We start from the raw sequence: 25,725 nt of genomic DNA, 5'->3' as shown, positions 1-25,725 counted from the left end.
TCTTTCAAACCGATAGAATCTAGATAGACACTATAGTTTCGTTGTATGAACCATGGTCCGTGAAGTATTCTCCTCCAATGGAATGGTAAAAAAATAATACGTTTACATGATATTTAATAATATTTATATCTGATTGTGTCAATGTATAATTTCATTGTCTGAGGGTTCCACATAGGCTACAGACTTTTATTATTACATTTCAATTCAAAATATGAAAATGGATAGTTTTATTATGAACTTCATAACCATATAAGATCCATACACTCTGAGATTAAAAAAATACAAATACAAATATTCAATGAATGTGATATATTTTTTTTTTTTTTTTTTTTTTTGATGGCCACTCTTCATCTCTAGTACGTCTTTATTTTATTTTATTTTTTCTACCTGAATTTCTTTTAGCTTAGAGAAAGTTTTGAAACCAATTAGACAATGAACAATTAGGAGGAAAACGATTGGAACTCATCAGATCTTCTTACTTAACAAAAATAGTATTTGTGTGTGAAGCTAATTGAAGACGTTCACGTAGTTCAATTTCAACCAAAATATCCGAGGATATCAGCTACCGACTCTAAACTTTCTTTTAAGTCAACCCAAAAAACAAAAACCAAATAAATACCTTTCTTTCAAGTTTTTCATTTTTATTGGAACGAATCATTAGAACGAATCAAATTGTGTACGCATTCATTTATTTATTTGAGTTCTATTTTTTTAATTAATTAAATATTCTAAGCAATAAACACCTATTAAAACCCATAATCAGATTATGATGCAGTGTTCTTTTATTGGACTTAATGGGAGTCTAATATACAGTATGGAAGAACTAATTTGCCAAGAATGTTAAAGTTTAATGACTAAATTGACTAAACATTTAGGTACGAAAATAACAATTTATCCAAATTTAAATGACGCAATTTTTGGATTTTGGGCAAAAAAGAGGAAAGCAAATTGAATGTACACCCTCTCAATTTCGTTGAAGTGTTACCTTATTTGCCAAAAAATTAACGCATGAATTCACTCTGTAATATGTATGGTGACAAAGTTGTAACCTCTTTTTAGGGTGACAAAGCTAAATATAAATCATTTTTAAACCATAAAATAACACTAATATTTTTTTCATTAAATAATTTTTAATTATCCTTAAATTATATTAATCATAAATAATATTTTTTAAACATTTTAAATCAACATTTTTTGTTGAATGAATTAAATATTACACATTAGAATATTAATAATAGTTTCAGAAAAGATCAAATGTATACAGATCAATTAAATGTTATTTTTGTGAATTTGTAATTTAAACATAATTTTCATTTAATTTTGCATTACACTAACATACTGCTCATAAGTAATGAGATGTGAGCGATATGGGAAGGCAGGGCAGAGTTAGATTAAGGGTAGCCATCTCCTCCCAGGGCAAGAAAAACTCGTGCGGGAGAAAAGTGGGACAAAAAGTTAAAGGTAAAGTGAATTAGAGGTATTTTTCTATCTCTAATAAGATGACTTTGACATTAATAAGACAGAAATGAGAGAAAAAAGTGGTGATCAATCTTAAAAATATCAAAAGAGAGAGAAAACAAGTGTTTTGGGAAATGATAATAGAATATTACAAAATCAATAAATTATAAATAAGATATATATATATATATATATTAAATTTTATATATATATATATATATATATATATATATATATATGTGTGTGTGTGTACATACGTATGTATATAAACACACAAATTATGAATTTTGGATATAAATTTGTAATTTGGGACCCCATGATATTGTCGAATGGGGAATGGGGCCTAGCCTATTGTGTATATATAGAAAGTTTCACATCTGTTTCTTCCCTAATTGTTATCTTGGGACCCAACTCCTATTTATCTTTTCTGTAATTCAGCCAAAAAAAGAAAAAAGAAAAATGATGATCATGAAGTAGTTTTGGTACAACAGTAACGAGGCCACCTAACAGTTTGGTTCCCAGTAATCTTTGAACTCTTTGAAGGCAACTTCGGTTCCAAAAACATTACTAGAAGCATTGAAGCTAACCCATCTGTTAGGTAGTAGTATATTCTTTTACAGTAATAGTCAACAGCCACAATTTTCCACAACAAGACAAGTACTAATTAGTATTAATTTGCGTATCTTTTTAGGTGAATATTAAATAATAGTCATGCTAATAATTGCTCTTAAAATATTGGTTAATAATTCATTTTAAGAAAATTTTGATACAACTTTTATAAAAAATGAAAAAAAAAATTGTCAAACATTAACTTTTTTTCCCATAAAACTTTCTTAAAATAAATTATTAACCAATATCTTAAGCACATTCATTTTTCTTAAATTATTTTGGTGCCCACCTAGATAATTTGCTCATTTAGATCAATTCTTTTAGGGACCAATTCTTTTTTTTTGAAAGCCAAACTCTTAAATTTTTTTTGAAAAAGTTAACATACATAATTCATATAATTAATTAAAAGTTTGTGAGGCCGGGAAGCTATGTCCAATAGGCAATTGAACACATTAAATAGTTTAGTCTCCACTCTCCATTCTCACAAAAGGTCTCACATTCAAACGTATAAATAAGTTATAACAACCTTTCAACCACGAACAGGTCTTAGTCCCAGCCATACCTACCCTACCTGGTTAGACCAGGAATCACAGATCGTTACCTTAACTAAACTAGTTCAAACCCCTAATCTTAAAAATCTTGCATATAAGATAAGGAGAGACTCTAGTCTATGCATAAATATCAAAAATACATTATAGCACTAGCTAAACCAGTGGCTGTGTAGTAAAGGTTGTGGAAGCCATGGCCGTAGACACACCACTTCTTACCAATAACCACAGCGACCTTGAAGAAGAAAAGCAATTGGGTTTTGTTAAGGACTTTGGTGTAGAGTCGAAGAAGCTATGGAAGCTTGCTGGGCCAGCAATCTTCACTGCAATATGTCAGTACTCACTGGGTGCACTCACTCAGACTTTTGCGGGTCTCGTCGGAGAGATCGAGCTCGCAGCTGTGTCTGTTGAAAACTCGGTCATTGCTGGGCTTGCCTTTGGTGTCATGGTAAATATATATATTTTTAAGTATTTGTCTTGCTTTTTTGGCTATCAAACTATCAATGCTTTACTGTGTTCTTAAAACAAGTATTTGTCTTGCACATAATATACATACAAGCACCTTTTTGCACTAAACTCGTGGGAAGTTGTGACTTTAAGTCACGAGTTCAGTGCAAAATGTTAGGCGAAGTCAAGTATGAATCCGTGACACTGTTAGTTGGTCTCATGAGTAATGAGTGAGGCAAAAGCCAAAAACTATAACATGCTTGTATGATAATATGTGTTATTATGATTTGTAAACCATTATTTTCACATATACCTATTATTTATAATAAAATATGTTAGAATTATGGCAATAATTGTGGATTTTTTCAAACACTTTTTTTTTTAGATACAAACACTTTTCTTACCTGTACATAGGAGTTAGGACTCCCTACTTAGTTTCTATCACTGTGCACCTTGGATAATGATCCTCCGAGTATAAGTGGTTATTGGGTGTGAGGAGCATGGGTTAAGGTCCAAGTCTCTAAGGGTGAGTTTTACACACATATACCCTTAGAGATTAGGCTAGACTAGAATTTTTATATTGTATATAAAAAAATATATTTAAAAAGTACTTAGTTTCCATTTATATGCGAGACTGTCATAATTATAGTTTCCATTTATATGTGAGATTATGTCATAATTACAAGTTGGTTATTTTTACTGGTAGTCTACAATTATGCTCACTTCTTTCACATATAGTAATAAGTTTGATTAATTAAATCTATTTGGAATTGAACTCAAAAAAAAAAAAAAAAATCTATTTGGAATCTACTATTGTCGTTAACAGTACCAAAAAGAATGCAATTTAAAGTTAAAGAATAATAAATATTTAATTATAAGTTGTAATGCACATTTTCAAAAACAAAAATACACATATCAATAATTTAATGGTTTGCATTTACATATCCATTGTGATTGTTCTTGTTTCTTCTTAATATTTGTATATGGTTTGACTTTATTTCTTGAAAAATTTGTAAACATCATTTAATGAAATATTAAATGCACCTTAACTTGTACCCTTAGGACAATTATTAACAAAAGTTCTTCCATATTTAGAAGACTTTTATTAAAAGGAGTCCTCAAGACACAAGTTAAGGTATATTTAATATTTTGTTGAGTGGTGTTTTTATAATATATTTTTTTTTAAAAAGTGATATTAGAGTTACTATAAATTTTAATACATAAGCCTTATAAACTAACATTAGTTTATAAGCATTTTGTAGTAAATCAATAACTAACTTTAGAACCTTTCTTTGAAAAAATAAAGTCAAACTATATGCAAGTATCAAGGGAAAGAAAGAACATACAACCACATTGAACTTGTGCGTGTAAACTAATGAACATTGACAAATGTATTTTTCAATAATAATAAAAAATGTGTATTGCAACTTATAATTGAATATTTATTATTTTTTAAGCTTTGATGTCTATGTTGGCACTCGTTAAGAAGACTATTAGAATCTAAATATACTCTTGTTCCATGTTACCATTTGGCTTTTGCCACTTAACTGCAAATACAAGATTATGTAAGAAAAATGTGAAACAGAACTTGCATTTGTAACACACAAAGTTTTTCCAATCGCAGAATGTCATAACTCATATGCTTAATGAGCTTTAGCCATAGCAACATTGAGAATGTTAAATGCAGAACCTGATGATCTTCTCTCTCTCTCTCTCTCTCTCTCTCTCTCTCTCTTCTTTTTGGAATTTTTGGTTGAAATCAGTTGGGAATGGGAAGTGCATTGGAGACACTTTGCGGGCAAGCATATGGTGCAGGGCAAATCAGGATGTTGGGAGTGTACATGCAAAGATCATGGGTCATTTTGTTGACTACGGCTTTACTTTTGGTTCCAATCTATGTTTGGTCTCCTCCTATCCTTGAGCTCATTGGAGAGACAACCGAGATATCTGAGGCAGCTGGTCAGTCTTCATTGCTCTGCTCTTATTATATCTACATGATCATTACAGTTATTAAACCTGTATAGATTATCTACATTTCGTTGATCATACCCACATTTAGAAACCATGCAATGAACCAAGTAGTACTTGCTTAAGTTTGAGTTAACAACTTTGTTATGAACACAGTTTATTTCACAACTTTTTTTTTCAATTTGTTAAAGTGATAAATTGTGAGCGATGAACAGTGAACACTCACTATTAACACTACTTTTATTTTATTTATTTTTTATAGTTAAGTTAATAGTATAAAATTTATGTTTAGAACTTTCTTTTTAATTAGTTGTAGAAAAAATATTTTCAACTTTTTCATTTTTTTAATAATTATTTTTAAACAACTTTGATAGATGGGCTTTGGGGGTCTTTGATAAATGGGCTGGTCCCAATTTGATAAATAGGCTGCATAAGGGGGACTCCCCTTTCTGTTTTTACTTGGTAATTTAACCTTGTGGTGGTTTTTTTTGGAGCTTCCTGTTAGTTTGAACTGCTGCTAATGTAGTACAAATTCCGCTGCTAATTTGTCCTGGTGTTTGTAACTCTTTGCAGCTTGCTGCTTGTTTTGTTTGTGGTTTGTTGTTAAATACGTATGAACTTTTTTTCTAAAAAAAAAACTGCTAAAGTTTGAGCTTCAATGGGTTGTGGATACTTCTGAGTTTGACTGGACTTTCTGCTGCAGGGGGATTTGCTTTATGGATGCTTCCACAGTTGTTCGCATACGCACTCAATTTTCCAATCCAAAAGTTTCTACAAGCACAGAGGAAAGTCCTAGTCATTACATATATATCGGTTGGGGTACTGGTGCTACATACATTTTTTAGTTGGTTGCTAATATTGCATCTTGGGTGGGGCTTAATTGGAGCGGCAATCACTTTGAATACATCATGGTGGCTCATTGTTCTTGGTCAATTGGCTTACATTTTCTATACCAAGTCCGATGGTGCTTGGGCCGGATTCTCATGGCTAGCATTTGCAGACTTGTGGGGCTTTGTGAAGCTTTCATTGGCTTCTGCTGTAATGTTATGGTATGCTACTCTCCTCCTTTTTTACGTAGTGAGTCATACTACATTGGTTGATACTGAGTTTGTTCTGTAAATTGATTTGCAGCTTGGAGTTTTGGTACCTGATGATACTGGTAGTTATAACAGGTCGCCTGCCAAATCCTCTTATACCAGTTGATGCCATCTCTATTTGGTATGGTGCTTCACCATCACCTCCATATATTGCCATTTGCATGCTTAATAATTCATACTTCAAAAATCACTGAGTTTTATGTTCACTTCAAACTGTTGTATCACCAGCATGTCTTTTAATGCCAATTGAGGTATTAATATAACATATAAGGATACCACTTAACCCAAAAGTTAAGCTTATGGGTTTGAACCCAATTATGTTGTATTAATTTCCCAACTTCTTTTCTTTCTCTCCATGTGAGATTTCCACCCATACGAGTATACTCAACAAAATGAGTTTAAGTAAATCTTTCATTTTCATAAAGTCTCCATATATCATCTAAATTTTCTATCTTAGGAAGATACAGTAAGAATAAGTTGTTTCCTAAACCTTATTATTATAATTTTGTAGCATGAACATACAAGGATGGGATGCGATGATTGCACTTGGGTTCAATGCTGCAATAAGGTAATGTACCCTACATGCTTTGCCCTTCTTCTTCTTTTATTTTTTATTTTTTAAATTATTTGTAAACCACTTGCAAGTCAATCAAGAATTTTGTTCAAAATGAAAATTCCTGTGCTGTTCAATTTATTTCTTACAAGATTGTATAAAAATTTGGTATCTTACAACTACCATTCAAAATTTTATATTCCATTTCCTTGTTTTTTTCCCTTGTCTTCTCAGTAAGTAAATAGAGAAAATATGATGAACTTACTATTGATATTAACAGTGTGAGAGTATCAAATGAACTTGGAGCTGGCAAGGCTCGGACTGCAAAATTTGCAGTGCTAGTGGTTTCTATGACATCTGTTTCCATAGGGGTTGTTTGCATGGCCATAGTATATGCAACAAGGGATTATTTCCCATACCTTTTCACCTCTAGTGAGGCCGTTGCTGAGGAAACTACCCAACTTGCTCTCTTGCTGGGAATCACAGTGCTTCTAAACAGCCTTCAACCAGTGTTATCTGGTAAGTACAAGAAAAACATAATCTTGTATCCAGACGAAGATACTCTTGTATAATATTAGTTCATTCAAAGTTTCATTCTTAGTACTTAATTTTTCTTGCTGCCTCTGTTGGTTAAGGTGTTGCTGTTGGAGCCGGATGGCAATCTCTTGTCGCATACATCAACATTGGCTGCTACTACATTGTTGGATTGCCAGCTGGAATACTATTGGGATTCACATTTGGTTTTGGAGCTGAGGTACGATACTAATACTGTTAATCTATTATCATGGACTTCTTGAATGCATCAACCATCTTATTTTGGTACACCATTTTATTTATTAGAGACCCTTCTTTTATTTTCATCGCCTAACATTTTACTGGTTCTGAGTTGCAGGGTATATGGTCAGGTATGATTGGAGGCATTGTTTTGCAAACTATAATCTTGATTGTGGTCACTTCAATAACAAACTGGAGAAAAGAAGTGAGTATTTTTACTATAAAGCATTCTCTGTTGATTTTTGGAGCCTAAATTTATTCATTGTTGTAACTAAAAAATATTAATCGTCACTCGTCAAATTTGCAGGCTGAAGAAGCAGACAGCCGTGTGAAGAAATGGGGAGGAGGAGGAACATATAGTGAATAGTGATCTAAATTCACAAGCGCAACATTGTTGTGGAAACCATTGGAAGATTGAACCAATGTTGTATCAAGAAATTTTTGTCAATTCTATGCAGATGTTTAGAAAGCAGTGAATTATATCATGGAACTACTCAAAATGTTACCCATGGGTTGTACTCTTGAGCAAGAAAATCCCTTTGATCGATTAGTTGGCAACAAGCTAAAATAGTCTTTATTCTACTAATATTTAGGATTGGATTTGGTCATGATCAATTTTGTATTCTCAGGAGTGATTTGCACATTTCAGCTATTTTGAGACAATAAGTTGTTGATTAACGAATTTCTGACCAATAATGTAATCAGATCCTTCAAATCTTGGGTGCATGGATATCTCATTCTGATGAAATTGTGTCCACTTTTTTACTTTTTAGTCAATTCTCTCTGCTATTTGAAGCAATTCTACGCATGCTCAAGCTTTGCAATCACAACCAGAAATGGATATTGCGGGCGTAAATAAAGTTATTCTTAAATAATCAACAGACCTTGTTCTAGGAAAAAAAAAATTATAAACTCAAAAGTAAAGGCACACTTGCCGAATATTATGCGCTTTGCAGTATTCAATTTATCTTAAGGAAGCTCAACCCCCTCAGCCTCCATCTCCTTCATCACCTCCTTGGACCTCAATATTGGGCCGAACAGCCCTGTGGTGTGGACAGTCTTCGATGGCTACAAATGCAATCAATTGGGACTACCCGTCTACCAACAAATGCAATTAATTAGCCTTGATACTTTTTTTTTTTAATAAAGGTAATGAGAAAAGGAGAGGATTTGGTGGGCTATCTTTGCCTTAAGCCCTTCATTTTAATTTCCCATGCAGGGAAAATTTGGAGGGAAAGGAGAGGAGTTCTACTTTATGTGAAAAATCTAATAGAAGAATGTGTTTTATGTATCTCATATATATGCATAATCTCTCTCACAATATAAATCTTTGTATCTTACACAATTATAAAATTTACATATCATAAGAGAGATGATGCATATGCCAAATTGCCAAAGCATAAGATAATTATTGATCTAATAGTGTGATCATTCACCAATGGCATATTAGTTATCAATTATCCGTAAAAATTCAACGAAGTTATATTAATTTCTATTTTTTTTTTTTACTATAGAGCGAAGGCATTTAAAGTAATTTTAAAAAGTGGAAATAAGTAGATCACTTCTTCTTCTTCTTCTTTTTTTAATGCTCAATCAATAGGAAATTTTAGTTAGGGTAAAAATGGTAAAATTGTTTCGTCTTTCATTATTCTATCTCACATGAATTTTTCCTACTCTAAAGAGGTGATGAGTTTTCCCTCAAAAAAAAAAAGAAAAAAGAAGAAGAAGAGAGGTGATGAGTTTTGCTAACCTTACTTCAACTAACTCTATCCCTATCATGTTCACTGCTACATCAAACAATGCTAAAAATGCACTGCTCTACTGCTTGTGGTTTTTTCTCGCTCTAAAAAGGTGAAGGTGATGGGGGGTAGAGAAGGGCACTACTCACCATACTTCAACTAACTTTACCCTTCACTTATGTTGCTCCTACTTGACACAAGTTGTCTTCACCTTAAAAGAGTGGATAAGATATGGAGGGCGGAACACCACTGCCGACTCAACCTTTGAGCCAAATAGGCAACCGCCTAAGGCCCCCAATGAAAAAAGACCCCCTAAATTTTTACCAATAAAGATATTCTTGTACCAATAGAAGTATTAACTAAGTTCTAAATATTCACTAATAAATAAAATATAGTAGTTTTTTTATCAAAGAAAAACCAGTTAAAGAAAAATATTTTCATTGGATAGGTCAATCATTTAATCTCTCACACATAAATGTTAAAATAACTCATTAATCTTACACAAGTAAATAAATTTATACTCAAATTCTATTTAAAAATATCAAATATATAGCTTTATTAAACTTTTCAATCATATTTTTTTAGTATTTAGTTACTTCATTCAATAAATAGTGTTTATTTTAGTTGTATAGTCATTGAGTAATGCGATGGGTTTGTTTTAATTTGTAATTTTTTTTCTAAAAAAATAGATTTTAAATGAAAAAAAAATAAAAGTTAAATAAATATTCTATTAATATTCAAAGTATAATAATAGATCCCACTTAAAGTTGTCGCCTTAGGCGCCACAATACCTTGAGCCGGCCCTGCGGAACACCCATTATCCTTCCTTACCCTGCCCCCCTTGGCATCATTGAAATGAAAGATTGAATAAGAAAACATCTAATTTGAGAAACCAAAACTACAATTTCCTTTTGAAAAATGAAAACAAAGTTAGAGACTATTGAGACTTACTATGGCGACTATTTTACAATAACAAGGAGTAACAACTTAAAAAGCATTTTAGCAATTATTAAATGGAAGGATTTTATCAATGTCCATAAATAATAAATCATAGATCAAATTGTTGAATCGGAAAAATTGGGTCCTATTTGCTTCAAGGTAAACTGTAGCCTTTTAGACCCTCGATTGATTCTAGGCGAAAATACACTATTAATCCCTACATTTTGGGCCAATTTTTATTTTGGTCCAAAAATTGATTTTGTTACTAATGTCATCCCTAAAATAAAATAAAAAAAAAGTTTTTAAAATGGTCATTGCTGTCAACCAACCAACAAAAAAATCATTGTTCTGATATAGTGCTGATGTAACTATTAAAAAAGATTATTTTGCATTTTTAAATGCCATGTCAACATTTTAATTAATAAAAAAATAAATAGGTTGATACCAAAAGAGGTTGTCTTGTCTTGAGGATTAACAAATAAATAAATCCTATCCAAAAAAAAAAAAACAAATAAATAAATAAAACGTCTACCATTTAATATCCAAATCGACGTCGTTTGGTAGACCGTGTACAAACAGATCACATTATCTGAAGTGATTGTCACAGGGCTCCCCCCAGTCCCCTAGTAGACTGTAGTAGGAGTACCCTTCTCTGCTCAATTCTCCGAGACTCAAATCTCAGAGAAGAAAATGTCAACAATTACGTTATTATCTTCACTGACCTCCTCTTTCTCTTCTCTCTCATTTTCGTCCCAAATCTCCCACAAACCTAACGGCCTCTCTTTGGCTCGACCCAACTCACTCTCGCTCTCGACCAGGACTCCTTCTCGTCCTCTCACGGTGGTGCTCGCCACGGTGGCTTCGCCTCAAGAGGCGGAGACGGCGGACCTAAAGAAGTACGTGAAATCGAGGCTGCCGGGTGGGTTCGCCGCCCAAACTATCATCGGCACTGGCCGGAGAAAATGTGCCATCGCTCGTGTTGTCCTCCAAGAAGGCACTGGCAAGCTTATCATCAATTACCGCGACGCCAAGGTAAAAAATTAATATCTCAATTTTACCTTTGATTTTATGGTTTTAACTTTTAACCAATAATAAATTTTGATTATCATGATAAAAGTTCGTAAATTTGTAATGCTTAGAGTTTGTTAACTAATGAATTATCTAATCTCCAGTTAAAAAAGAATCCGAGAATCTTGTAGCTCAACTGGCATATTCATGGTTCAAATACCCCTTCCCATTGTATCTATCGAATTTACAAAAATTAGATTTCATGGAAGTAGGCAAAATAGGATCTTTTCTCGTGAGATGGTTATTTTTTGTACAATATGTTAGCTTACTGTGGCCGGCTCTGACTAGTCTGTTGAGGATCCATAGCTGATACCATTGGGATTAAGGTTTAGTTGTTTAAGTTTTTGTATGTTTATATTGCCTACCATTAGCATGGTTTTAAAAACCCGTACGGTGAAAGAACCGAAAAAGGAACTAATCACCAGTTTTATGGTCAGACTGAGGTCCGACCGATCAAACTGGTGATGTTATAAATAATTTAAAACCCAAGTATTAAACTTTTTAATCTTAGATTGAAGCAGCACTCAAAATTCCCAAGCGCAATACTAAAACACCACCAAAATCCATATATTATCTATACCAGTTAATTGAGGGCGTATTGGTATAACTGTATTAGACTTAATTTCCACTCTATAAGACAAGTAGCATAGTGTAAGTACTAATTATCTTCATGCTTGTGTAGCAATTAAAATTCCCAACCACCTATCTGCCCTAAACTTTGAATCAGGCTGACTCATTTATTTTCCAACCGATATTTATTTATCACAGCGGCCCTATTCTACTTCAATGTTAAAGGTTGTTTCAGACATGTAGTACAAACTTTGTATATCAAATGGTTCCTTTTAACCCTATTTCTTCTAATACTAGTTGCCAGAACTGGTGCCAAAGTTCCAGCAATTATCGTGTTTGAGGACTCATCCGTTGACGCTGGAAACAACAACCAGATCCCAACAAAATTCCCAAGCACAATACTAAAACACCACCAAAATATTTCTAAGCACAAAAATAAATAAAAAACAAAGCAAACCCAATAACAAATCAACCACAAAACCATAGAATTTCACATAAAAACCAAACCTTAGGCTTGAGATTCCCTCCCTTCTTTTCTTTGCTCCCTTTTCCCTTCCTAATTTTCTTGTTGTCTTTGTTTCTCTTTGTTTTCTTTTTCTTGTATCTCCTAGGTTGCTCTGTGTTTTTTCAGGCATAGAGTAACCCTTCGTATATATATCATTCTTACTTATCAAAAAAAAGATTGGAAAAAAAAAATTCAGAGGCGTGTGTGAGGTGAGACTGTGAGAGTGAGGCAGAGAGCTTGAGATGAGGATTGAGGTGTGAGAGGAGAGTGTTTTGTGTTTAGGAGTTAGGGTTAGTTTTTAAGTTCCTGGCCAAAACTACATAGTTTTAGGCTGGGAAAGGAAAAAAATGACCAACTGGTTCGACCATGCTGGTTTCCAGTTCTCAGGTTGAACCAGTCGGTTTTCACTATTTACCGGTGTTAAAGCTATTTGTGGTTTTTTTACCATAACCAGACCGGATTGAAGGCCTGTTCCCGGCTGAACCGGTCGGACCAGCCGGTCCGGTCAAGTTTTTAAAACCATGACCATTAGTCGCGTAGTTGCACTACAATTTTCCAAATGGGATGAACTGAATTTTACTCGCTCACCTTTCTAGTGCTTTGCTAAATTCTGTGTTTCTGTTTGTTGATAGTTACTTAATTGCATGATCTTATTTGATGATAAAACTGAGATTGTTGGTTGGTGGCACTAGCACTTGTATCATATTGTTTTGAAACAAACCAATAAGTGACATAGTATACTGACTGTTAAAGTTCAGTTTTCTAACTCCTGACTGTTAAAGTTCAGTTTTCTAACTCCAAGGGTTGGTTTAGTGGTTGCTATGGCATCATTATATCTATGAGATCTTGGATTCAAAACCTCTTGACAGCATCTTGGGGCCATCTCATGGGATTACTTCCTATAATAACATAGTGTGCGTGTGGGATGGGGGGACTACACATACCTAGGAGAATAGTCAAATACTCAAAGAGGTCTGAATACCCTTGTTTATCACCCCAAAAAAAAAAAAAAAATCAGTTTTCTAATCTCTAGCTGGTTAAATGTGCCAATAATTTTTTTTGTTGTCCCCCCAATCATGAATGAGATGCCATATTGTAATCATATCCATGAAATATTTCAGTTGTGTTGTGATAGAGTGATGATCCCATGGACTTGAGTATGATATGTGAACTACAAGCCTTCTGAAATTGCGCATGGTCCAAGGATGGCCTTTAAACCCTATAGGGTAACTAATTTTGGTTTTTCTTTTGGAGCAAATTCTTGTATGATGGATATGTCTTAGTGAATTGCAATAGCTATTCTGTTCTCCGAGCAGTTTCATTGAATTATTCACGTGATCTTTGTGATTCTGCGTATTAATGCTGTGCAGGAATATCTTCAAGGCAATCCATTGTGGCTTCAGTATGTTAAAGTCCCATTAGTAGCCTTGGGATATGAAAGTAATTACGATGTGTTTGTCAAAGCTCATGGGGGTGGCCTCTCTGGTCAGGCTCAGGCAATCTCCCTGGGCATTGCTCGCGCACTGCTAAAGGTGAGTGAGGACCACAGAGTGCCTCTGAGAAGGGAAGGGCTTCTGACTAGGGACTCGAGAGTTGTTGAGAGGAAGAAAGTTGGTCTCAAGAAAGCTCGCAAAGCCCCACAGTTCTCCAAACGTTAAGGTTGAGATTATTGGGTGTAAACATTTGTCCATATTTTTTACCATTAGTTTCTTTTGAGAAGCTTGGACATTTTCAATTTATCAGAAGATCTTGGCTTTTGTTTGTTGATATCTGTACCGCAATTTTTTTTAACTTAAAAAAAAAAAAAAAACCTTTCTATTTTTGGCTCAGATATTATTGAATTGTGGATTTTTCATTTAAGATGCTTGATACATGTTTCAGATACATTCTATAAACGTCAACAAAGTGGTTGATGACTTAGATGTCATTGGACTTTGATGTGATTGGTTTTAAGATTGTAGACAAGTCAAGATTGTAGACAAGTCAAGTATTAAAAGTTAAAAATCCAAGTTCATTTAATTTTATTATGAATTGAGCTCAAGCTCATCACTAAATAAAATTACATGTTCAAGTTTAATTTATTTTCTTGTCAAACATGCTTGAGCATGTTTACAAACTACTTGATTAACTTTTTTTTTCTCAGATATAATAAAATCACGACTAAAATTTTTTACCTCACTCAAATTTTATTTTTTACTATAAATAGACCTCTTTTTATTTTATTTTTTGAGAATCATGAATGGACCTATTTATATAATCAATAAAGTACAAATAATAATTTGATATAATATAAATTTATTTACAAACTTATACAATTCAATCTTAAGTAATAATATTTTTAGGCAAGTATGTGTAAGTGCACAATTGCACCTGGACCCAAAGACAACTACGGGCTCAGGCCCAATGAGCCTTAGACAATAAAATTTGTAGAGCGTGGGCTTGAAACCTATATTAGAAGTGCTGAGAACTTGATAACGGGCTAAGAGTTACAAACACATGTAGATAACAAAAGATGACTGAAAATAGGCCTCCTCGGACGTAAGCTGAGGACCACTTCTGTATTACTGCTATTTCTTCCTTAAAAGTTACAATTCTTAGTTTCTTTCTTTGTTCCCGATCCCCCCCTTTTTCTCTGACCTCCACCCCCTTAAATACTTCCTTCCCTGATACTTTTTGGACAGTGACTAGAAGTTTCAGCCCTACTGTTCAGGGGTCACTTTCCCATTAATGCGGCCAGGGAAGTAGGTGTAGAGCCTTTAATGCGGAGGTGGCAGCCTTTGCACTTGATATTTTCTTTAAAACTGGTGCATCTAGAAGGTTCAGGGTGTTCCCCTTTAACCATTAGTCTTTCCAGAGTTATGCCTTGACCTTCATAATGAAGTTTTGAGTTCTCTTGGATTTGTCCGAGGAGAAGCTCGTTCTCGGCTGTACCCTCAGATCCTCGGCGTATGGGCCAATTCGTAGAGTTTAATTCTGGAGCAGGTCGGCCCTCCATGCTACAGTCCAAAGGCCCATATGTCCATTTGGGTCCTTTTACCCCCCACAGTATGCATATAAAAATATAATATTATATATAATTAAATCAAGCCTTATATTCACAAACACATTTTAATATTTGAGCTTAGCTTATTTCATAGTTAAATCTAATCTGAGCTTAAACTTGACTTGTTGGCTAAATAAGCTAGAGTTGTTTATCAATACTTATATTAATTTAGTTTCTCAAAAAAAAAAATACTTATATTAATTTACAGCCCTAATTGATTTTGGGTTATGGGCCCTTACAACTAAAATTCTTTCCATATTATTCCTGACTAATGGATTCTGAACTTTAATAATTAAAGGCCATGGCCTTCAATCAAAGCCAAGCCGTGTAAGGCCTATTGAGCTACGCTTTTCTAGGCAATATCTCTGTTTGCACATGTACCACAGAGCAGTAGAAAAAAGAGCAACTGATGAGATCAAACAAATCATAAAAGCTCTATTGAAAGACAAAAGAACCTATGGTGGTGTGGAATTTGCGGTACCATAGGTCAAACTTAAGACCAAATTTGCAGAAGGTCCGTGAACAAATAAATGAAGAACCAAAAAAAGTCCAATGAAAAATTAATAAGAAAGAAAAAAGACAACAGATATAAAAAGAAGATAGTACTTTCCAAAATTAATGGGTTTTTTCCTTCTTAGCTTTTTCCTTATCCATGTAATTTTATTTAATTTTAATAATTTAATAGTTATAATGCAAGATGAGAAGAGATGATTTGAACTTTAGATATCTTCGTTGAAAACACTAAAATATACTAATTAATTAAGTTACAAAACTCTTGACAAACATTCAAATAATTGATCGAATGTATTATATATATTGGATTTGTTATCCACCCTATATAATTCATCTTAGAAGTTTGTGATTTAAAAGATTGACTAGCTAGCATCATGTTACATTAGGGTCTAATAATGCAGCTTTCGCATATGTAAGATTTTTTTTTTCTTTCATTTTTTTAAGGGACGCATATCTGTATTCTAGATCAATAAGATTTAGACATGTTACCCCAAAAAAAAGAAGAAGAAGAATAAAAAGTAGACATTATGGAAATTTGAAAGTCCAAGTGAGAATGTTAAAATGAAGAAAACCAAAGCATAAAATGTAAATATGGAACTGACCAATTCCCCTCTCCCTCGCCAAAACTAGTCCCCACTCTCCACCTGCATTTGTCTTGCCGAATTGGTAATGGTATTGCATCACTTAACAAAAGAAAAAAGAAAAAAGAAAAAAAAAGGCAGGAAGCTTTCTTGGATTAAAATAAAAAAATAAACTTTGCTTTTCCATACTAGGTGCCAAGCTTTCTTGGATAGTGTTCTAAGAAATAGAAGAAGGCATAAAGCTTTCTCTTTATTTGCTGCATATGCACGAAGAATTCATAGGAATTAGTAACTTGTGTAGTAACTTTACCTCAAGTAGGTCAAATTTTGAAAATCCACACCATTGGCATTAATACAACTAGGACTTCTCTCCTCCAAAAACCTTATCTTTTTGCAAGAGGAATACATAGGCATGAGATCAATTGTTTGATTGAGATGATTGTGATAGAAAGAGGGCTTTATGGGTTTTTATTTTATTTTAATTATTTATTTAAGTAACTAATAAACCAATAAGTGTTAGGTAAGAGTGATATAAAATTTTTATATATTATATTTAATTTTGTAATTAAGTATGGAGATAAGATTGTTACATGTCTATTTGGCACAAAACCTTTTGGTAACTATTTTTGTTTTCTATTTTCAAAAACTTGTTTTTGAGGATATGAATAAAAAATAATTTTCTTGTATTTTTGAAATAGAAAACATGTTTGGTTAGTTGAAATTAAAAAAAAAAATAGTTTTTTGAAGAAAAAAATAGAAAATACTAAAATATGTTGTTACTAGGATTTAAACTAAGGGTGGCAAAATTGGACACAACTCGTGAACCCGACACGACACGATATGAAATTAGCAGGTTATGGGTTGAAACTTAATGGGTTAGTGTCATATTCGGGTTGACATTACTGACCCGTTTAATAAATGGCTTGGGTTAGTGTCCAATAAATAGAACCCATTTGACTTGTCTAACCCGTTTAATTAAATAAAAATTTACCAATATACCCTTCAAATCATAGGTATATAAACTTATTAGTTGTTGTGGTTTATTTTCTTTAACATATTATGATTGATTACTTGTGATATTTAGAGATGTTTTAGTTTTAAATGATTATTTGTGATGCAGTTACTCATTAGTTTTGAATTTTATACTAAACTATTTTTTTCATAACTCAATTTGGTTAATACTATTAATTTTTTTTAATTTTGATAAAATCTGATAAATATGTTGACACAATTAACCCGTTTAATAAATGGGTCGTGTTAAGGTTGAGGAATCTTGATCCATTTAATAAACATGTCAAGTTAGTGTTGACCTATATAGTCGGATACTTATAAGTTGACACGACACGAACCCAACACGCGAACATGTATTGCCACCCCTAGTTTAAACTCTAATGCTGACTCATTAAATGAAACAGATTTATTAAATTAAATGCGTATTTTCATTGACTTTTGAAAATTAGAAATTGAAAACAGCATTTTGCATGTTTTCAGTTTCTTTCACAAATTGAGTTTTGAGAACAGTTTTTGTTTTCTGTCCATTTTGGGTTGCCAAACAAGCTTTTTAGTCTGAAAAATATAAAATTGTTTTTAGATACAGAAAATATGGGGAAAAAATAGTTACCAAATAAATACAAATATAGCCTTTTGAAAATAAGTTATCTTTAGCGTTTTGTCACACATTTAATATAAAATAATTAAAAACTATATATTGATAAAATACATGAAAATAAACTATTGAAAACTATGGGATGCCCAAATAAATACTGTGGGGGGTAAAAAGATCTTAATAGGGATATGGGCCGTTGGGCCTTGCTAAGGAAGGCCGACCTGCTCTTGGGTTTAGGGCTTGTTGGTACTTTAGGTCGGCTCATGCGCCGAGGATCTGAGGATCCAAATGAGGATGTTTTTCCTCTCTGATCGACACCAGAGAACCCGGGACTTCATGATACAAGGGTTAATGGCACCTGGCCAAGACCAATGGTTAAAGGGGTGAACCCTTGAATGTCCTAGAGCACCGATATTGGGAAAGTGTCAAAAGTCAAGGCCGCTACCTCCACATTAAAGACCCTGCACCTACCACCCCGGCCGCGCATTAATGGGAGTGACACTTGAACAAAATGGAAGGAAACTTCTGGGCCATCGTTCAAAGGCACTAAGAAAAGAAATATCAGGTAGGGAGGAGTTGGGGTAACACGTGTATAAAGTACTAAAAAGAAGAGTATTTAAGGGGGAATCGGAATGAAAATGAGGATGGACTTTTTGTAACCTAAAAGAAAAAGACAAGAGAGAAGGATATAATATAAGAACAGCTCTCGGCTTACGTCCGAGGAGTCCCAGTTACAATATTCCTTGTTGTTTTCAATTACTTGCAATCTTTAGTTTTTCATTTAATCCTCACAAACTTCTAATCTGGGTTTTAAGCCCACACTCTACAAATTATTATTGTTTAAGGCTCATTGGGCCTGAGCCCATAACTGTTCTTGGGTCCAGGTGCAATTGTGCACTTACAATTGGCGCCGTCTGTGGGGACCTAGTCTAGAAGTAGTAGGGATATTATGGCAGGTTTAGGCTCTCACCATGGAGAGTCACAAGGATCACAACCGGAAGATCATTTCGAACGTCTTGAACATCTTAGGGATCGTGAGGGAAGCGTCCATACAGAATACCCAGGGGCTAGCCATACTCAAGGAGGGGGTAGCACTACCCACAATGAGGGCTCTAAATCCATGCAGAAAGAAATTAATCGTTTGAAGAGGAAGTTACGCCGTGCTAAACGTAAGGTTTCCCCGTCCTCATCTAGTTCTTCCTCGAGAAGGATAGGAGTTGGCTACGGTTCAAGGTCATATTCCCCCACTAGCGCAACATCCTCCGGCGAGGAGGATGACCAATCAACTCCGGACGTAAGAAGCTTCGTTCTAGGGGCCAGGCAACGATACCATGAGTAGCTGCGCCAACTCTCAAATCTCCGTTTTCACTGAGGATTGAGTAGGGGAGGCTTCCCGGAGGTTCACCCAGCCCCACCTTTACCATCTATAATGGCCGGACTGATCCGGTAGAGCACGTGAGTCACTTCAACCAAAGGATGGCAAGGCACTCTCACAACGAGACTCGATGTGTAAAGTATTCCTTCTAGCTTCGGGACCCGTGGCTATGAGATGGTTCAACGGTCTCGGATCGGGGTCTCCAGGCTCGTTTGGGGAACTAACTAGGGCATTTGTTTCGCGGTTCATTACGTGTAGCGAGTCCCCGCCCATTGGACTCGTTGCTATCCATGGTCATGAAGGAAGGGGAGACACTGAAAGCATACTCCGACAGATACTGGGAGATGTTTAATGAAATAGACGGCGACTTTGATGAGGTGGCGCTTAATACCTTTAAGGTAGGCCTCCCTACTGATCACGACCTAAGAAAGTCCTTGACGAAAGCCCGTCCGCGCGTACGCCGTCTTATGGATCGTATTGATGAATATAAAAGGGTAGAGGAAGACCGGCAAAGAAGGAAAAGGAAAGGAGAAGGTTATCCGCCGGAGAGAAGGGATTTCGGGGCCTGGACAGATATCACAACAACAAACCGAGGAGGATTACTTCTGCCGGACAATCCGGCTCGGGCGGCACCCAGTCAGTAAATCGTGGTTCGAGAACCAAGCATCGGCTTATTAGAAAAGTTCGTAAAGAGCCCTTTTTCGGATGGCCCGCAAGATGGCGGGACTTGCGAGAAGAAATCAAAACCTTTTCTCGTCGCATACCATCGTGATGTGGGCCACACTACCGAGAACTGTCGGACCCTCGTGGAACCATTTAGAGCGACTCGTCGGTGAGGGAAAGTTGAAGCGCATTTGTGTCGGCCCTGCGGGCGGGTCGGTAAGTTGGTTCAAACAACCAGAGGAACAGCTCATCTCGGCCAAAGATTGGGAACAATTAATGTTATCTTTGCCGCACTGTAGGACCGGCTCAGTCCCACTAGGGTCATGGCGGTTTCCCAACCTCGTGCCGAGGATGTGGGTGGCAGGCCGAAGAGATTAAAGAGCACTTTACTGTCTTGGGTTTCTCCGAGGAGGATAAAATAGGGACTATCCAGCCCCCATGACGATGCTCTTGTGGTTACCCTCGGATAGGGAATTATGATGTGAGAAGGGTGATGATAGATCAAGGGCGGTGCAGTATATCATGTACCCCGATCTATTTAAAGGACCGAGGTTGGAGTTGGAAGATTTAACTCCTTATGATTCTCCACTTATAAGCTTTGAAGGAAGGGCCGTTGTGCCGAAGGGACAATCCGTCTACCCGTTCAATCCGGCACGAAACGGTTGAGGTAGATTTCATTGTGGTTGACGCGTACTTTCTCCATATACGCCCATCCCTGCTGCCATGGCCGCACGCTTGGGAGCCGTTTCTTCCACCTTACATGTTAAAGTGAAATTCCCCTCGGGGGAGCATGTTGAGGAAATCCTCGGCGACGGAGTAGTTGCTAGGCAATGCATATCGGCCGCGTGCTTCGTCTGGCCGAAATGGAGTCATCAACCTTGCCCATCCAGAGTCATAGCACTAATGTGCGGCTCCGCAGGCACCCGGGAGCGATGACGAAAGATGGCCGTACGCGAGGAGTTAGAGAAGTTTGTAATAGCAGATGATCCGGAGAGGTTCTTCCAAGTTGGCATACTTTTGCCATACCAAGAGAAGATGGAGTTGTTGGAATTCCCGAAGGACAATATAGATGTCTTTGCGTGGGACCCTTATGAGGCTCCGGTGCGTAGATCCGAGCTTTATTTGTCATCGTTTAAACGTCAATCCGGCCATCGTTCCGAGGAGGCAGCCACCTCGATCATCCCGAGAACATTCGAGGCCGTGAAGGAAGAGGTTCTTAAACTCGAAAGGCGGGGCTATCAAAGAAGTTTTCTACCCCGAATGGTTGGCTCATATTGTTGTCGTTAAGAAGAAGAACGGCAAGTGGAGAGTATGCGTAGACTTTCTTGATCCGAACAAGGCTCGTCCTAAAGATTCGTTCCCAATGCCACGGATTGATCAAATCGGTAGATGCTGCATCGCGACATCCTCGATGAGTTTTTTGGATGCCTTCCGTGGTTACCACCAAATTCCCTTGGCGCTCGAAGATCGTAGAAGACCGCTTTCATTACACCAACCGGAACTATCATTATAAGGTCATGCCATTTGGGTTAAAAAATGCGGGGGCTACTTACCAAAGAATGATGACCGAATGTTTGAGCAAAGAATCGGGAAAAAATATAGAAGTATACATGGATGATATGGTGGTGAAGAGAAGACGTACCTTCGCACATGATGATTTGGCCGACACCTTCCGTATGCCGAGGAAGTATAAGTTGCGCCTTAACGCCTCCAAGTGTTCTTTTTCGGCGTGATCCGGAAAGTTCCTAGGATATATGATCACTCATAGGGGCATAGAGGTGAACCTGCAAAGGTGTTAAGGCTATTCGTAATTTGCGGCCGCCTCGGAACCCAAAAGGAGATTCGAAATTGACCGGAATGATTGCCGCGTTGAACGTATTTATTTCTCGATCACCGACCGTGCCGTCCTTTCTGCCTTGTTGAACAAGTGGAAAGGGTTTCAATGGACCGAGGATTGTGAGTCGGCCTTTCCAACGGCCTTAAGCAATATCTTTCTCGGCCACCCATTTTATCTCGCCCGAGGTGGACGAGGTTTTATTTGCTTATCCGGCCGTGGCTATTCATGCGGTGAGTCTAGTTCTTATAAGGAATGAAAATGGAGTGCGAGGCCGGTCTACTATGTTAGTAAGTCCTTGAATGAGGCCGAGGTGCGCTATCCGCCCTTGGAAAAAGCGCTTTCCGGCGTAGTCCACGCCACGCGTAAACTCCCTCACTATTTCCGCCTTACATCGTGGTTGTTTCGACCCGGCTTGCCTCTCAAGGTGTGTTGCGCAAAGGTCTGATTATTCGGCGCAGTGGCAAAATGGGGAACCATTTTGGGAGCCTTTGATGTTAAATACAAGCCTCGCACTCCGGTGAAAGGTCGTCCTCGCCGATTTGGTGGCAAGAGTTTGCCGAACCATTGTTAGAAGATACTTCAAAGGAAGCACACATGGGTGAAAAATCGGTTGGTGTGATCACCCGTATCGCCTCGGCTTGGAAAGTTTATGTGGATGGGGTCGCTAATCATAAAGTGGTCCGGGGGTTGGACTTGTTCTAAAGTCCCCGAAGGGATTGTCTTTGAAAAATCTTTCGAGATTGGCCTTCTCGGCTACTAATAATGAGGCCGAGTATGAAGCAGATCTTGGTAGGCATGCGAATGGTACATAAGATGGGTGGCAAGGAAATCCATGTGTTCTCGACTCTCCGTTAGTGGCCTGGCCAAGTCATGGGGACCATGGAGGCTAGAGACCTAACGCAGACTATTTGGCCCGGTGTTAAACGTCGCAAGCCGAATCGACTCCTTTGTCTTAGCTCATGTCTCTATAGGAGCTGGAAACACTCATGCATTCCTTGGCTACATTGGCCACATCCTCGGCTCAAGGTCTACCAAGGGTTATTCTCGTCGAGGATCCGGTAGAACCTTCTCTTGTAATTGCTAATGCACCTCGCATCCATCTAATAAGGCCCGGTCCTAGCCGGATGGATTTAATCATATCTTTTCTTAAAAATGACATCCTTCCCGAAGACAAGGTCGAAGCGTAAAAGGTACGTCGAAAGGCGCCGCGTTCGGTTGTCGAGGACCGGTTATACAAACGATCATTTTCGTGACCGTATTTGTCGTGTGTACACCCCGAATCGACAGAATCATTGCCGGAGGAATTGCATGAAGGAATTTGTGGGAGTCACACTTTGGGGAAGGTCCTTAGCCCATAGAGCCCACGACTCGTGCTGTGGGTGGCCTAATATGCGAGAGGGAGGCTCGTGACTATGCCGGAAAATGTGATCAATGTCGAGAGATTCGCCCTAATATCCACCAACCCGGAGGGTTCTTAACCCTCTCTCCGCCTCTTGGCCTTTCGCGCAATGGGGCTTGGACATTGTAGGGCCATTCCCGAGAGCCGCCGGAAAAACAAAAGATGGCCGCTCGTAGGGACGGACTACTTCACTAAATGGGTCGAAGCCGAGCCCTTAGTCAATATCCGAGATGTTGATTCCAAGAAGTTTATTTGGAAGAATATTGTTACTAGATTTGGTATACCACATACTCTTATCTCGGACAATGGCGTTCAATTTGACAACAACGCCTTTAGGGCAAGATCTTGTGGTGACATGGGCATCACAAATAGATACTCTACCCCGCCTTATCCTCGAGGAAATGGATGTGCCGAGGCCGTTAACAAGGTCATAGTCAACGGGCTCAAGAAGAGGTTGGATGATGCGAAAGGCGATGGGTAGAAGAGCTCCCTCATGTCCTTGGACGTATCGGACCACACCGCGCGAGCATCCACCGGAGAAACGCCATTCTCCATGACTTATGGAGCCGAGGCGGTGATACCTTTGGAATGCGGTTTTCCTACTCGAAGACAAGTTCGTTTAGCCCGCAGAATAACGAGGGACTTCTAGGGAGAGATCTTGATTTACTAAGAACGGCGTGAGACGCTATGGGTCCAAATGGCCTATTATCGGCGAAGCTAAAACAAGGACATGATGCCCACGTGAAGCTAAGGCCACTTGCGCCGGTGATCTTGTATTAAGGAAAGTTGTAGGCACTTCTAAGAACCCAGCATGGGGGTAAGCTAGGACCTAATCGGGAAGGCCCCTACCGCATTGTTTCAATAGCAGCATAGGGTCGTATAGGCTAGTTGACCCGGATGAACGAGTTGTACCACGTCCATGGAATGTAAATAATCTTAGAAGGTATTATTACTAATCAAATAAGCTTTTGTCAAGTAATGTTTCAAAGTTATGGCTAGCTCTCGCATTTGAAGTTACAATTTTTAAGAATCAAACAGAAACTTGGTTAAGTGACCACAAACCTTGTGGAAATTGATGTCTTGTCATTTGTTAAACAGAACCTTAGTTATTACTTTTGGAAAATTAACATTTGAAGTTACAATTTTTAAGAATCAAACGAAACTTGGTTAAGTGCGGTCCTCGGACCACGAACCTTGTGGAAATTGATGTCTTGTCATTTGTTAAACGAACCTTAGTTATGCGGGTCTTCGGACCTCCTACTTTGGGAAAATTAACATTTGAAGTTACAATTTTTAAGAATCAAACGAAACTTGGTTAAGTGCGGTCCTCGGACCCTGAAACCTTGTGGAAATTGATGTCTTGTCATTTGTTAAACGGAACCTTAGTTATGCGGGTCTTCGGACCTCCTACTTTGGGAAAATTAACATTTGAAGTTACAATTTTTAAGAATCAAACGAGAACTTGGTTAAGTGCAGGTCCTCGGACCACCACCAATAACCACTGAGTCGGGGCTGCATGGGCTAAAGACCTTCCGGTGTGGCTCCCACAAATTCCCATATTACAATTCCTCCGGTAATGCCTCTGTTGATTCGGGGTGTACACATAACAAATACGGTCACGAGAAGGATCGTTTGTATAACTTACGGTCCTCGGACAACCGAAACGCGGCGCCTTTCGACGTATCTTTTACGCTTCAACCTTGGCTTCGGGAAGAATGTCATTTTTAAGAAAAGATATGATCGAATCCATCCAACTAGGACCGAGCCTTATTAGATGGATGCGAGGTGCGTTAGCAGTTACAAGAGAAGGTTCTACCAAATCTGAACGAGGATAACCCTTGGTAACCCTTGAGGCGAGGATGTTGCCAACGTAGCCAAGGAATGCCGCAGTGTTTCCACTCCTAGAAATGTGAGCTAAGGAAAAGGAGTCGAATTCAGCTGGCGTTTGACTGGGCCAAATATTCACACGTGCAGGGTCTCTAGCCTCCATGGTTCCCATGACACAGCCGACCACCAGCGAGAGTGCGAGAACACATGGATTTCCTTGCCACCCATCTTATGTACCATTTTCATGCCTACTAGGCCTTCATACTCGGCCTCATTGTTAGTAGCCGAGAAAGCCAATCTCAAAAGATTTTTCGAAGACAATTCCTTCGGGGGACATTAGAACAAGTCCAACACCGGACCCTTTTTGATTAGCGGCCCCGTCCACATAAACTCTCCAAGCCGAGGGCGATACGGGCATAATCACACCAGCGATTTTTCACCCATGTGTGCTTCTTTTGAAGCTTCTTCTAGCAATGGTTCGGTAAAGCTGCGCACGAATCAGCGAGGACTGTCCCTTCTCCGAAGTGCGAGGCTTGTATTTAACATCAAAGGCTCCCAAAAATGGTTCCCCATTTTGCCACCCACGAGAATAATCGGCACTACGCG

The 25,725-nt window shown here is 37.4% G+C and overlaps 2 protein-coding genes across 2 annotated transcripts; both read left to right on the top strand.

The window, feature by feature from the left end:
* Nucleotides 1-2,604: 2,604 nt before the first annotated feature.
* On the top strand, nucleotides 2,605-8,202 carry LOC142629266 (protein DETOXIFICATION 33). Its single transcript, XM_075803220.1, has 9 exons — nucleotides 2,605-3,063; nucleotides 4,826-5,021; nucleotides 5,734-6,079; nucleotides 6,162-6,248; nucleotides 6,639-6,695; nucleotides 6,961-7,199; nucleotides 7,316-7,434; nucleotides 7,573-7,659; nucleotides 7,762-8,202. The coding sequence occupies exons 1-9, from the start codon at nucleotides 2,809-2,811 to the stop codon at nucleotides 7,819-7,821; spliced, it is 1,446 nt and encodes a 481-aa protein (XP_075659335.1). The 5' UTR covers nucleotides 2,605-2,808; the 3' UTR covers nucleotides 7,822-8,202.
* Nucleotides 8,203-10,681: 2,479 nt separating this feature from the next.
* On the top strand, nucleotides 10,682-14,104 carry LOC142621873 (small ribosomal subunit protein uS9c). Its single transcript, XM_075795242.1, has 2 exons — nucleotides 10,682-11,164; nucleotides 13,646-14,104. The coding sequence occupies exons 1-2, from the start codon at nucleotides 10,823-10,825 to the stop codon at nucleotides 13,931-13,933; spliced, it is 630 nt and encodes a 209-aa protein (XP_075651357.1). The 5' UTR covers nucleotides 10,682-10,822; the 3' UTR covers nucleotides 13,934-14,104.
* The last annotated feature ends 11,621 nt before the right edge of the window (nucleotides 14,105-25,725 follow it).

This window comes from Castanea sativa, chromosome 1 (assembly GCF_040712315.1).
Source record: "Castanea sativa cultivar Marrone di Chiusa Pesio chromosome 1, ASM4071231v1".
In the NCBI taxonomy this organism is placed as follows: domain Eukaryota; kingdom Viridiplantae; phylum Streptophyta; class Magnoliopsida; order Fagales; family Fagaceae; genus Castanea; species Castanea sativa.
The sequence above is the reverse complement of the archived record's forward strand: the minus strand, read 5'-3'. Positions and strand labels throughout refer to the sequence as shown.